This window comes from Doryrhamphus excisus, chromosome 21 (genome assembly GCF_030265055.1).
Source record: "Doryrhamphus excisus isolate RoL2022-K1 chromosome 21, RoL_Dexc_1.0, whole genome shotgun sequence".
Classification (NCBI taxonomy): Eukaryota; Metazoa; Chordata; class Actinopteri; order Syngnathiformes; family Syngnathidae; genus Doryrhamphus; species Doryrhamphus excisus.
The window spans coordinates 14842784-14856557 of record NC_080486.1 but is presented as its reverse complement, the minus strand read 5'-3'; the positions used below and the strand labels follow the sequence as shown (position 1 = coordinate 14856557).

Below are 13774 nucleotides of genomic sequence, written 5' to 3'. Positions count from 1 at the left end.
AACAGGCATAAAACTGTGTGCACTTGCACTTTGCCATGGGTTAGAGTCGATGACGGAGTGCTGAAGTGTAGAACTGCAGTTATTAGAACAGCCACTAGATGGCAGACAGTGAAACACAGCAATTATGAACGTCCTTCACTTGAACATTAGATTGATGTGACTGCAGATTGTGTATGAAAACGACACAAGTTGGGATGTGCTTAATACAGTATGTGAGGCAGTGTTAAAAATACTTGCAAATACTGTGAAACAAAGTCAACAGTATGGTAAAATGTACAGTACTCCATCTGACAGTATGTGCGTGGGTTTCCCTGCAGATTACTGGAGCGAGAGCGAGCATGAGGATGACGCCACCTCCAGCCCCAAACAGGACAGCCCGCCACCTCCATATGATACCTACCCACGGCCCCCATCGGTGAGTCACAAGCGCGCGCGCGCACACACACACACACACACACACACACACACGAGAACATACGGTGCTGCAGAGTAGGCAAAAATATGCTCTTCTGCAACCCACGCGTACATTTTAAACTTGGCTCGTTTAACCTGCTGGGAGGGGTAGAGCTAAATTGGGTTTTCATCAATTGATAAAGTTCCACTAATTAAGTTTTGAAGTACAATCGTCTGTATACTGTGATATTGGGGCGACTGCACCAAACAAATCTCTTTTTAGATGAGTGCTTACCTGGAAGGACGAACGACACGACTGTCTTCCACCGAGACATCCCGTTCACGCTCTTCCCAGGAAGACTTTCTCTGCGGCGAGCCGTCTGGGGCGGTGGCGGCGGCTGAGCCGCAGTACCACCCCGGCCCTATGGGGGGCGACACCACACACAGCGGCAGAAGGTCGGGTGCGGGCAGCAGCGACGTGCCGTACCGGTGTGACCCAGTGGAGGTGTGTAGGGTGGAGGGGGGCAACAGGGAATGCTGATTAGATTAGCTTGATGTTGGGGTGCTTACCTAAGGGCGCACAAAGTCTCAATTATTTTCTGTTCAATTCAGACACGATGCCACAATATAGCACAAGAGAAGGACCACACATTTATGTGATGTTTTGAAGCTGATGTGTCAAATTTGCGCACATGAAAAAGGGATGTGTCCTAATTTGCCATAATTATACACATTTTGCTCATTAGTCATACATTGTGATGTTTTTGATGCCGCGGCGCCCTCAGGAGAAAGTTTACATTTTTAGCTGGACTGCTGTCAGGGCTTATTTAGTTATTAATTTTGTTAGATGCCAACAGCAGAAATAGTATAAACGCAACAGATATCAGGATGTCTAGCCTGACTGCATTTATCTCCGTGATGTATGCTGGCATTTGAGGCCTGGAGGTCGGTTGTCACATTTAAGATGTTGCTTGTTCCCCGTAGTACCGTTCCAGTCCTGCAGGGGGCAGCAGTGACACCGGGTCCCCTGGCCGGTCGTCCTCATCTCAGAGACGCTCCTGGCAGGACTTGATCGAAACGCCGCTGACGGAAGCCGGACTGCACTACCTACAAACGGGACCACTGGGTAACATCGGCAGCTCCTCTTTACTCATATGTAGGGATGAGGAATGATGACACATTTTTATCAAATTACTTTTTATATGAATTAATCATCATTTGCAATTTTGTGTGAAATGTACTGTATTTTATGAACAAAAAGTTCCTCAGTCTGCCATCATCAGAGCTCCACATGTTAATCATTTTAACAATGAAATTCATATGCTGTTGGTGTTAATCCACTGTGATCCTGTAGGTGGCAGTCATGTGCATTACACATGACTAAAGGAGACGTTTGTTTCCACAATATAATCATTGATGACCAAAGAAATCTTAGACCTGCTATTTTTGTCAACGTAAATCTGAAATCTGTTTAACAGAGGATGCGGTCTTCATGGAGCCCAGTCCGGCTGGCTCGACGTCCATGATGGCCGGGGCCGTTTACACGCTCCCCGCTCCGAGGAACGTACCGTTGCCCATAGCGATGCAGAGGCTCATTCCTATGGCAACCCAAGGAGGGAAACCCCGCAGCTTCACGCTGCCACGCGACAGCAACCTACACATGCTGCTGGCGCCGCCCGCCAAAGCCGAGCAGCAAACGCACAGCAGTGAGTGCAGCACACACATGAACGCCAGCGTGGGTGGATGCATGTTTGCTGAAAGCATCGTCAGTAACCACGGCAACCGTCCGGTCATGCAGCACAACTTTTTTTTTTAATGACTGCAGGTGGCAGTGAGGGGGCGTCCCTCGGCGATCTGTTTCGTGCGTGCGAGCAAGGCGGCGTGTGTCCCCTCGGCCGGGAATCAGAGGCCAGAGGTCAGTCGGAGTTCAGGCAGTCCTTCCTGCGGCGGACCGCCGACCCGCAGCTTAATGAGCATCTCAACCGCCTCCGCATACTGAACTCCACGCTGAAGGTTGGTGCATGTGCCGCCGCACACGAGAATCCACTTGGACATGAACACAACCCCCAACATTTCAGGCCCTTGGATTTCTTACTTCAAATGTGGGATTTGGCCATTCATTCAGCTTTTTGCACCCACTACGTGTATGTGCTACCTTATCTTGCACCGTCCTTGTCTGAAGTGTGTCTCCTGGTGCAGCCGTTTGTGCGTTCATGCTGTGTGAGCTGTGCTCGTGTTAGCGCGCCACGTGCCTCCGAGCTCTTCTGTTCTGTTGTTGATGCTTCCTGTCCTCAGGCAGGGACCGCTGGCGGTTGAAGGGGCGGCTTTTCTTCTGAGCTTTTTGCACGGATTTGTGGCTTTGGCTGCTCTTGTGTCACGGTGCAGGTCGGATTAAGGAGCTTCCGTGTTTGTCTCCTGTCTGGTGTCTTTTTTTTAATAAAGGGAATACGCTGACTTTGAGGAGGTGAGGGAGAATCGGCTCCCTTGCTGACGTCTTCAAAAAGTCTGCGGTGTTGTGGTTTTAGGTTGGATTTTAGTGTAAGCTCTCGTTGCTGTGGAAACAACAAAGACATTGAAGCAAACAGCAGTGTGAGAAGCATCTCTGTGTAACCTTGTCAACTACAAAAAAAAAAAAAAATTCAGTGCCAGAGAACTGAAGGAGCAGACTTTATTTCCTTTGGGATCTTAGAATTACCTTTGGGATTGATGAAAAATCCTATCTCAAGTGACAATGCTATGCCTAAAGCTGTTGCGTATGCAAAAACAAAAGTTATAAGTGAATAATATATAATATTCAATTCCAGACCGAGCTCATCATTCCCACATTAATTGATTACTCAAAAAAATCCTCATACAAATGTCTGCAATCTGAATTTCTGCGTAATGTCCACACAAAGAAAGCATACAAACATGATTTCTTATAAATAATATAATCTAGTTATAAGACGGCCTTTGCCTAATTTTTTTGGAGCAATGGTTTAGTTTTGCGTAATTTGCTGCATAAAGCATAAATATCCTAATGTGCCGTATTCCTTTAAACATGGACTCATTGCAAATTACTCATCACATCCAACTTTTCGTAGTTTTTGCGTAATTTTTTCACAAACAAAGCAGGAAGTTAGAATCTACCAAGAGCCTTGTATACCCCTGTAGTCTTTGTCTTGCTTTCCGTGTGTCTGCATTTTTTTTTTTATTTGGAGCGGATTTAAGCGAAAGAAATCAATAAAAATACACAAAGTGACTCCGCCCTCCTGTGTTTGTGCGCTCTCATAGGACAGAGAGGGGGAGCTAGCGCTGATTGACAGGCTCTTGGCCCACCCCCAGCTGTCGTCTGCAGAGTTCCAGGAGTGGAAGCGAGCTTATCACGAGCTCTTCTCTCTGCCGCCAGGCGAGGACGACGAGTCCGAGTCCGAGCCGCCCTTGACGCCCTCGCTCTCCCACACGCACTCCTACATTGAGACCCACGTCTGACACACACACACACACACACACACACGCAGAGGTAGTGATGGAGGTCGTGATGGACAGTGTACTGTAGAGTCGTCCCAGGGATGATTGACAGGACTTAAATGTCATCTTTTTACGCACATGTTGAGGACATTTTGAACATCTCTTATCACCTGTGGTATGCTGCGTTCATGTCGCGTGTTGCTGCCATCGTGGAATGAAGCAGTCAGGTTCTCGAATATTCCCTCAAAAGTTGTAAAGGAGGTTATATTTGTATTTTTCCAAGATGAATGTCTCAGGGCTCTTGAAAATATTATACAGTGGATCCCCGCTGTTTGCTAGCAAGACTCCTGTCAGTCATTTTGACGGCCGTGAAATAAAGTCTAGGTGTTGCTGCTGCGGCTCCACTGTACGCAACACAGGCTTGCTCCTCCCCCTCAAAACCGTTCTGCTGGCTTGATTTTGGATCAACATTTCTAATCGGTGACTTTCCTCCAAACGTCCCATAAATCTCAATCTCTCGGTTCCCATCATGCCTCGTGTTTGCGTTGATTGCATCGTGAGTGAGATCGTGATTTGAGTTGATGACCCCTTTTGTGTTTGCTAAGCTACTATCAGCAGATAAAAGTGCACTTCCTTTTAAAGCAGGTTCAAGTTTCCTTCTGGCCACTCAAGCTGTCACAGTATGTTATTCTTCTACTTGTACCTAATCACTTGGCACTTACCGATGATTAAGGTTAAATAAGATGGGCCGTTTCAGGGGAGAGAGAAGGCACAAATGGGCTGCTTTTCTCCTCAAAGAAAAACAATGTTTTGATTAAAAATCCCAAATCTACGGGGATCCACTGTATTATGAATAAAAGAAAGCATCCAGAACCTTTAGTGTGAGCGTACACAAGCACAAAGCCACACTATCAACCAATCCCACAACAATTAATCACACAATGCTGATGCTCTCTCCATGCTGCCATTGCTTGTCTTTGTTGTAAATAAGCACAGTTGTATTTATTTATTTATTCTGAGTATATTTTGTGTTTTTAAAGCTCCAGATGCATTGTAGAATGTCTTGGCTGACTATTAGCTTGTTTTTTTTTAAGGAGTGTTTTATGCGCAAGCTATGAATTCAATTTAAAAGCAGTATTTGTCTGTTGGACCAAGCGGATGGATCAATAAAGTTTGGTTGTTTGGAGGTAGATGGTTTTGTGTTCATGGATGATTGCTGAAACCCCGCTTCCCATTAAGTCAGAGCCACGCCCCCTTGCCGCCATGCTTGGATTTACTGTCTACATGTATGCATGGCTGATACGAAATGTGAAAGTAATGGCGACTACCAAAATGAATGTTTATTTCCAGCTGCAGCAATCCTGACCTTGTTATGTTTTTCCCTCTGCAGCTTTGTCAGATAAGCTAAAAATCCACAACACAGCAGATTCCACGCTGAAGTTTAATCAATAATGGCTGCTAAATGCATGTTTTCTTCTACGCTTTGGAGGAAATATTCAGCCAGTGTATCCTCTTTCACCCTCCTGACCTTTCTCCTCTGCTTGACAACCCGGCTTATCCTGCTAAACTTTCTCACCTTGTCCTGAAACATCTCTCGGCTCGGCTTTCCTGCTTAAGCTGGGGGAACCTCGTAGGATTTTAGACACTTGAGTAAACAGCAATGGCAAAGTCACAGCAAACAACTGTAGCGTTGGCATTGTAGGTCGGCGCTAGTCCACTCCAGTCCTGTAGGGGACACAATTAATTTTTTTTGTCTATATGTTTAACATCTGGAGTGCTTTGTGTCTTTTGTGCATTGATTTCTTCCAAAAATGCATTACTCGAATCATGCTAAAAACACTCTTAATTTGCACAATGTACGCCCAGCTTTGTCTCCCATGTGTTAGAAGTGTGAGGTAATTAGCTTAGTTCAACTAGCCAGCTGCTAATAATGGCGTAGTGGAGCAAATGTGCATTCAATGGCATTGGACTCAGTTTCACCCAAATTTGGATGCATTTTAGTCGGGCATCGGAAGTAAGGTACACTCGGTTCCCGTGAGGGGTCTTGGCAGCTGAGCAATCTCCCTCCATTGGTCTTTCTTTGTGTCGTACTCCAGCACGCTTGTCACCACAACCTCCCGCGCGTTGCTCCATTTCGTCCCACCGAACACCACCAGACTCCCGCTTGGCGTCGCCGCCATCCCGTAGTTGAAGGTGGCGGAGAGGAGCGGCCTGAGACGTGTCCAGTGATCGGCTCGTGGATCGTAGCGCTCGATGTCGCAGAAGGGCTCGTACATTCCCAGGAGGGCGTAGATGTAACCGTGGGCGGTCGCCAATCGGTGGGAGAACCTGCCAATGGACATGGGCGCCCTCGCCTTCCAGGCTCTTCCCATTCCGTCCCAGCGCAGAACTTCCTTGCTGCTTTGGCTCTGTCCCGGGATCATGACCACGCCGCTGTTGCTCGAGAGACCACCTGACACGTAGATGCTGTGGTCCAGCACGGCGCAAGCATGGCCGTGGAGCGGGCCGGGCAGGGGCGCACCCCTCCTCCACGCCCCTGCCGCCATGTCATAGAACTCAACAGACGCCAGCGTGGTGGATACGTTGGAATCTGCGTTTTGCCCCCCGATGGCGTAGATGGCGTCCTCCAGGGCGCAGCAGGCGAACTTGGCCCGATTCTGCAGCATGGACTCCACCTGTTGCCAGCAGTCGAAGCGGGGGTCGTACCGCCACACTTGATTGGACGTTTCCACGGTGACCGGCTTCCCGTCCGCCTCGCTCACCACCTCACCGCCGACCACGAAGAGGAAGCCCCCCAAGGAACACACGCAGTGGTTCCTCAGCCTCGCTGGCAGACAGGAAGTCAGAGATGCAAACGTCCTGGTTTTCATATTGAACATCAGCACCTGCTGCTCGGGTCGGTCCGGGCTGGATCCTCCACCGACGAGCAGCATGCGATCCGGCGCTGCTCGGAGTGTGGACTGTTTGTTCTGCCTGATGGGACCGGCCGAACCTGTTCTGTGGTACTCCTGCGCCCGGGTCACCTGACTTCTTATCAGAGGCGTGGCCATGGCTCTGTGGACGTGGACAAGGTGTGCTAGGTCGGAAGGAGCGACCAATCCGAAGCGCAGACGACTTAGCAGGAGGTTGGATTGCAGCAGTGGGAGGGGCCCGTTCTCATTCAGCCAATCCAAAGCCACTTTGACGAGCTCCACTTCCTTGACTGCTGGGATTTCATCGGCATCCAGCACCGCCATGAGCGAATGGACGTTCAATCCGAGGAGGTCATCTCTTCTTTCCCGCAGCAGCTTGGCCATCTCCATGGCGATGGTAAAGTTGGCGGCGTCCAGCACATCAGGAAGCGCATGATGCTCCGCTAGGTTAGCGTAGCTGCAGCAGTTTTCAGCACTGAGCCCATCGGTCATGTAGCGCTCGCATATGGTCACGGCCGTGTCCACTTGCAGGTACCTCGCCGCCTCCAGAACGTCAGGGAGTGTGTTCGGTGACACCCTGAGCCAACCGGAGTACAGGAAGTCCAAAATGGCGTCTAAACCCTCGGCCGTCAGCGCCGGGAGCCTTATAGACGGCGCTGATCTCTCTGCTGTGGAGTCCCCGAACAGCGCCCAGAAATAATCGCTGGAGCTGGCCAGAAGGGCCCGGTGGCAGGGGAAGGAGGCGTTGTCCGTTTCTAGCACCACGTCGCACATCTTCCTGTCCGAGCGAAGCTGCTGGAAGCGCCCGAGCAGCTCGGTTCTGTGGGACGAGCTGTAAAGGAGGGAGTAGCTATCCATCCAGGTTGCCGGATGGGACCGACTGTCCGCACTCTATGGTTGCAGCATGCTGCTGAACTTCCTGCAGAACACACAGACAACCTCCCGTCTTGTGTGGTTTGATCTTCTGAATGTGCTCTTTCGTTTTTGTCCGCTGCCCTTTGGTCTGCGCTGGGGTGGGACTATCACCCAAATACCACACACACACACACACACACACACACACACAGAGGCAGGTCTGGCATGGTTTAGCGTCTATCCCAGTGGATGAACTCATTGGTAAATACAGCTGCCTGTCTGAGTCCAAGGGCTCCGTCGCCAGGGCACCTATCTAGGCCCTCATCGCCATGGCGACAGGAATAGGAACACTGACAAAACTCAAACATCAAGCACATCAATCTTTTTTTTTTTTTGACAAGATGAGGCCTTGAGTGTCAGGACAAGGAGCTGGATCAGGATGCTAAGCTTGTGTGCTTATTTTGGTGCGGGGATAGAGTCACTTTATCAGGTTGCAGCGTGTTTACCGTCTGTCTGGTATCATGTCCTGCTACCGAATGCCGTGTGCTACTGTTCGTCTGATGCGCACAATACCCGTCAGCATGCGCGCCATTGTGTTCTGTTGTGGGCTCATCAGCTATTATTTACGTTTTGTGGTGATTCGTGATTCAAAATAGATGCACCCCTGCAGACTGGAAGTGCTCGTGCTCACTTTGGAGTGTTTTTTTTTTTTGTATTTTGTATAAGAGTTGCACTGGAACGCAACAAAAACAAGCATCACGCCTCTTTGCAACGCCTTCTTCGCTCTCACACAAAGTCAGATTGTCCCGTGTGGATGTTATCATGGCACCCTGGCCTGATGGAGGCTAAACTTAGCTACAGCTGCTCTGCATTTCTTTCTCTCCTTCTCTGTGTGCGCGTGCCGCATGTGACGTGATGATAGAGATAAGGGAGGTCATTAAAACATGATGGACAATGTAATCACATCTTATTCTGTAGAAGTAGTCAGTGTGCAGCTTGTATAGCAGCATAGATGTACTATAGATGTAGTACAGCTACTATTGCTACATAAATGGTTGGCAACACAAGTACTGGATGTATGAAGGTTCATGTTCCACAACTTACACTCCTCCACCTTACTTCCTTCCTGTTTGAGGATGCCCCATGGATGCTGAATGGGGTTCAGGTGTGGAGGAGACCCAGCATTTGATCATCTTGGATGTGATGAAGAAAACTCTTATTCCAATGAGGGAAAAAAGTCTGTTTCACAGGAATAAACCCGAATATTATGAGGAACAATCACATCATTTTAGTTGAATAGAGTTGAGATATTATCATAAGATACAAAATAAAGAAAAAGGGAACTGGGGAAAAAGTCATAATATCAAAATAAGGAGATTAATTTTGAAGAAAGTTGAAATGAAAACTGAGAAGACAAGGAGTGAAGTTGATAGAAATAATATGCTTTTTCCCAAAGCCGAGATGAAGTATATCTCTAACATCTTTGCATCTACACATCTTTCACTTTTCAGCATGTGGACCTCTCTGGGAAAGGCTTGGACACCCCTGCTGGAGGTAGATTAATTTAAAGGCTTTAAAAAGACATGAAAATATCAGAACCAAGTTCCTTTATTGTTCCTGCAGATGCCACTTTCATCGGAAACACACAATAAGACAAAAAAAAAAAACCCAAACCAGTACAAGACATGAACCATAAAAGAATGTGAGATACTAAAACGTCTCTTTGCCGTTGATGATGGCGGTGGTGGACTTCATAGACATCAGATTGCTGCATTTTGTACCAATGATTTGATTTATTCTAGAGATGTTTGACAGTTCGTAGGTGTTGAGCATGTCACACAAAGCTGCTGATGTTGCCAAACACCATCTCCATAGCAGCAGGCCAGTCTGTACTGTCCTGCTCGCCGCCTGGACGCTGGTCCTAAAAGACAAACGCAAGGCATCATCTGACCCGCAAGAAACCATGATGATAATACCCAATTGTAATCAACGCTGTGAGAGAGGTACTAATGTTATTCATGTATTCATTGTGCCCATCACGGTGTTGTGCAACCGTGCTGCATCATCCCGAGAAGCATATCTAATATTTCTCTGACCTTATTTAGTGACATGAGAGGGTCAAAACACACACACACGTCTCTTATATGTGACACACACACACATTTAGGGGGTATAAATAGAGCCTGACTCAGCCCCGCCGGCCCACAAGCACAAGGTGTGCCAGGTTGTGCAGACTCTGGCGCCCTCCTGTGGCCACAAAAGGGACTGCAACCACTTCAAACTAACCCAACAGGCAAAATGTACATCATAATTGTCCAATTTACATGTAAATCAACAAAAATAGCATTTTGATTGGCATTGTCACCTTGCCCAACAGCACAGGTGCTAGTCCTTGGTGACCCATCGTAGCTCGCTCTTGACGTTCTGCAGCTCCGAGAGGTCCACGGCCGGCCCCGGCAGCTTGACGGCGCCCGACAGCATCTTTTTGTCCTCCGGCGTGTGCGCCGCCTCCCCAGGCTGCTCAGCCGGCGGCGAGGGAGCCTACGGGATGTGGCGGCATTAAAAACATCATTGGTTCTCAAACACTGGTGCGTGTGCCACGGGTGGCGCACAGGATTATGCAAAAACTACTCGAGCAATTTTTACAGTCGATGGGATGATCTGGATAAAGAGATGGATCCAGGAATTGTTTACCTTGTCTTGGACATTTGACGTCATTTACCTCATGTGTGTCTCCCGTCTCCTCTCTCCTCCTCACAGGATGTCCCGCCCCTGGACGCAGAGCTCCCATCGGGATGTTCAGATTAGCCTGAAGGACGGCGAGACGACTCAATGAGAAACTTGAGGTGTGTGTGTGTGTGTGTGTGTTCTTTTGACTCGAGCCGCAACTCCCTCCTGTCTTGCCCCTAAAAGGAGCTTAAAGTCCCACTGGGGCAAATCCACAAGTTGGTGTACAGAGAAAACGTGTGCGGGCTGCCTCAAAGAGGATTCCATTTGCAGCATGTTTGCCGCTAACAATCACCGCCTAACATTCCAAAGATGAAAAGGAATAATGCAGCTTATATTGATGCCATGAAATGATGTTTATAGAGGGTCCTGGGTGTCCGTGCTGTTGGAAAAGTGCAGTAGGTTGCTATTGGGGACAATGTCAAGCAGCTTTAATAAGGTTTTTATCATAAAATGATCTTAAGGTGTTATCGTGTTTCTTTGGCTAAGCCAGGGGTGTCCAAACCATTTTTATATACACTATAGTGGATCTCACGCATTTATGATGCTGCATTCACAGCCCCACAAATTTGTGGATTTTTGGCCAAACAAATATATTTATTTGGCCAAAAATCAGCTGCTTTTTCTGTGTTTTTTCCAGTTTGTAATCATATTTAAACATGTGATGTTTATGTCTTTACTGATTTTTTTTTTTTTTTTTGTAAAGGTTGAGATTTAGCACTTTGTTCGGCGGTCCTTGAAGGCACCATAGGCCATGTGTCATGTTTAAAGACCAAACCTCCTGTATTGTTACACACGGACACCCCTGAGCTCGGCCTTATAGTATTTCTATAAATGAACTTCTGTGTTTAATAAGGAAATGATGTATTTAACGTTACAGTATGTGTACTATTTGGCATGTGTGTGTTTTGTTTTTGTTTTTTTTTTCATTCTGATGACATTATTGTGACTCTGTTCTTGTGTTGGAGAGACAAAAGATGCCTGACTCATGGTTAGACGAGCAAACGAGCACAAGGAGGAGCGAGAGAGGCGAGAAGCCATGGCAACGCATCCGAACTTGAGTACACAAGCCGCCATACAGTATATACAGCACATACGGTATACTTAATGACTCTGCCTCGCTGCAACGCTGCAACGCTGCACCACAACTCCAGCCTCTTTGCTCTACATGCACAGTGTCAAAAAGTGTACTTGCCTTCACCAATAAATACTTAAACGTGCACAAGCGGACTGTTTGTTTTCTATGCAAACACCTAGTCATCTTGTTAGCATGTTAGCTTTGCAGAAACAAAAAAACAAATCAGAAGGTGGCACTGTGCGGGTTTATATTTTAATGAGCTGCCCCTATGGCTCGTGTCCAAGAACGCTTTGGAGTACTTGCTAGTATAAAGTACATGTACAGCTATCCTCAGAGTTATTAGTGGCCAATGACTTCTGGGCGCCCTGGAAGACGTTTTACTTGATGGCAGCCATGTTTTTCATTTGACACACATGTGCTTGTCAGTCCCTTTTAAATTTGCGTACCAAATTTCGTGGTGGTTCGGCAACCCACAAAGTTACAGTGGGTTGTTTGTAGAGCGGTGTGTGAGAAATTTCAAGCCATGACCACTATGGGGTTTATTCATGGATAAACTAATAGCACGGGTAATACAGTAGGGGTGCAGGTTTTGACACGTTTTCACCTGTTTGTGTGCGGCGGTTCAGAAGTAAAAAAGTGCTAATGCTAACATTTGATCTAATCTGCCTAGCAACAAGTAGCCAACAAGGAAATATGGTTCTGCTGATACATTTTCTGCATCTGCTAGCATATAAAGTTGCTTATTACAACATTTTACCCTTCCTTAAACACACTTCCACACACTGAACGCACCAAACGTGTTTTGCTTTGTTTGTTTTACCTGCAGGGCCTTGACGTTGGACGAGGGTTTGGACATAATCTCCACTTGACCTGCAGAGAACACAGACATTCAGCATCCATGTGTGTGTGTTTGTCGTCATGTCACAATGGTGCAGCCCGGGGATAGCATTTCCGTTGCTTAGCGACCGTCGCGGAGAATGGCAGGTAGAGTGTGCATCATTGATGGGGGGGGGGGGCACAATAAAAGAGCTCAGGTTCAGAGTCCCCTCTCTAATCATGTGGGATTCCTTTACAGAGATGAGAAAAAGCAGCTTTTTTAAACACAGACAGATTGGATCACAATTAGTTCATTCATCAACCAGACTAGACCAGTGGTCCTCAACGGGTGGGTCGGGGCCCATACGCTGGTTACGGATCCATTGTGGGTGGGCCATAGTTTATTTTGACATAAATTTAGCAATATTTTAGTCAACTTTCTCTGTGAAATATTTGATTTAGTGGTACTATTTTTCATTTATGGATTATTTGAATGCATGGTGATGTCATGACTTCAATAAAAGTGTAAAAACTATAAATTAAAATGAAGGAATTAAATAAATCTAAAAATGAGAATGACCTAAAAGTGTAAAAAAAAAATGTTTAAATATAAATAAAAATCATGACACAATGAAATGTAAAACTTGGAATTACAAATTTAAGTGTAAAACATAATAGATATAAAATGACTTCAATAAATAAAGTTTAAAAAATATCTAAATAAAATAATGGAGTTAAATAAATATAAAAATGTAGAATGACTTCCATAAAAGTGCATTGCAACTTAATGCCTATTGGAAAATGTTGGACCCGGGTTGAGACCATTTGGGAACACCTGGACTAGAGGACTCTTTGGTTGGATGTCTTTGCTTCAGGGGCAAAGTGAGTGTCCGTTTCCAGCCACTTCCTATCAGCGCTGGCCGTGTAATCGTAGAAGTTTCTGTGGCCTATTTAAGCTTATCTACGGTCGGTTTGTGGGGGGGCGCTCGCTCCCTGGCTCGGTTGGTTTCCAGGGTGCCGCTTGTGCACAACAATAACACACTGGCCCGCCCTTGATGTGACAAAACACACACACACGTGAGATCATGCATTGTAGAAAGAACTACATGACCACACTATCCCTTTCACCTTTACCGACATTCAAGCTGCCTTGCAGAACATGAGATATTAAACACCTTAAATTCCAGACTAAACACAGCGAAAGGAAGCTTCTTTAGATCTGAAGCTACGTTACAAAACCTCCTGATGCTTGTCAGGAGCTTTCCAGTCAATCAGGATGATAACGCTCAACTACAGGCAACTTACCTGCTGGTGATGATACAAAACTCCTATTGACGGATGGCTGACTTTACACACGCCTCCTCGCATTAGCTCCCTACTCCTCTCAACTCCCCATCTCCTCACTTCTATCTCTCCACGCCTCCTCTCTCTTCCCTCCTGCCTTTAAGTGGTGGCAGGATTCCTCTCATATCTGGGATTTGTTCTCACTATAAATAGACGAGCGATACACACGGAAGGGACCTGCTTTCCATCCCCACACACA

The 13774-nt window shown here is 46.8% G+C and overlaps 3 protein-coding genes across 5 annotated transcripts in view; 1 reads left to right on the top strand and 2 right to left on the bottom strand.

The window, feature by feature from the left end:
- LOC131108445 (connector enhancer of kinase suppressor of ras 2-like) overlaps positions 1 to 5447 on the top strand; it is a 28723-nt gene extending 23276 nt beyond the window's left edge. For 2 of the 3 annotated variants that reach the window (XM_058059392.1, XM_058059391.1), the window contains 6 exons: positions 318 to 415; positions 677 to 898; positions 1378 to 1519; positions 1872 to 2099; positions 2219 to 2406; positions 3667 to 5442. In XM_058059392.1, coding sequence (XP_057915375.1) covers positions 318 to 415; positions 677 to 898; positions 1378 to 1519; positions 1872 to 2099; positions 2219 to 2406; positions 3667 to 3864 — 1076 coding nt within the window. In that variant the 3' untranslated portion in view covers positions 3865 to 5442. Of the gene's footprint in view, positions 1 to 317; positions 416 to 676; positions 899 to 1377; positions 1520 to 1871; positions 2100 to 2218; positions 2407 to 3666 lie in introns of all 3 variants that reach the window. The other variant, XM_058059390.1, reaches the window with a different exon arrangement.
- LOC131108447 (kelch-like protein 34) lies at positions 5303 to 7685 on the bottom strand. Its single transcript, XM_058059394.1, has one exon. It carries the CDS (start codon positions 7611 to 7613, stop codon positions 5841 to 5843), a length of 1773 nt encoding a protein of 590 aa, XP_057915377.1. The 5' UTR covers positions 7614 to 7685; the 3' UTR covers positions 5303 to 5840.
- Positions 7686 to 9222: 1537 nt separating this feature from the next.
- On the bottom strand, positions 9223 to 13682 carry LOC131108450 (small muscular protein-like). The gene is made up of 5 exons (XM_058059396.1): positions 13537 to 13682; positions 12236 to 12285; positions 10333 to 10419; positions 9976 to 10151; positions 9223 to 9531 (listed from the first exon to the last, which is right to left on the bottom strand). Exons 2-4 carry the CDS (start codon positions 12269 to 12271, stop codon positions 9996 to 9998), a joined length of 279 nt encoding a protein of 92 aa, XP_057915379.1. The 5' UTR covers positions 12272 to 12285; positions 13537 to 13682; the 3' UTR covers positions 9223 to 9531; positions 9976 to 9995.
- Between the last annotated feature and the right edge of the window lie 92 nt (positions 13683 to 13774).

Coding starts and splice junctions, on each gene's coding strand:
- LOC131108447 (XM_058059394.1), bottom strand. CDS start 7,613: ATGGATAGCTACTCCCTCCTTTACAGCTCGTCCCACAGAACCGAGCTG.
- LOC131108450 (XM_058059396.1), bottom strand. CDS start 12,271: ATGTCCAAACCCTCGTCCAACGTCAAGGCCCTGCAG. Junction 10,420..12,235: donor CCAACGTCAAGGCCCTGCAG/GTAAAACAAACA, acceptor GCCGTCCTTCAG/GCTAATCTGAACATCCCGAT. Junction 10,152..10,332: donor AGACGGGAGACACACATGAG/GTAAATGACGTC, acceptor CACATCCCGTAG/GCTCCCTCGCCGCCGGCTGA.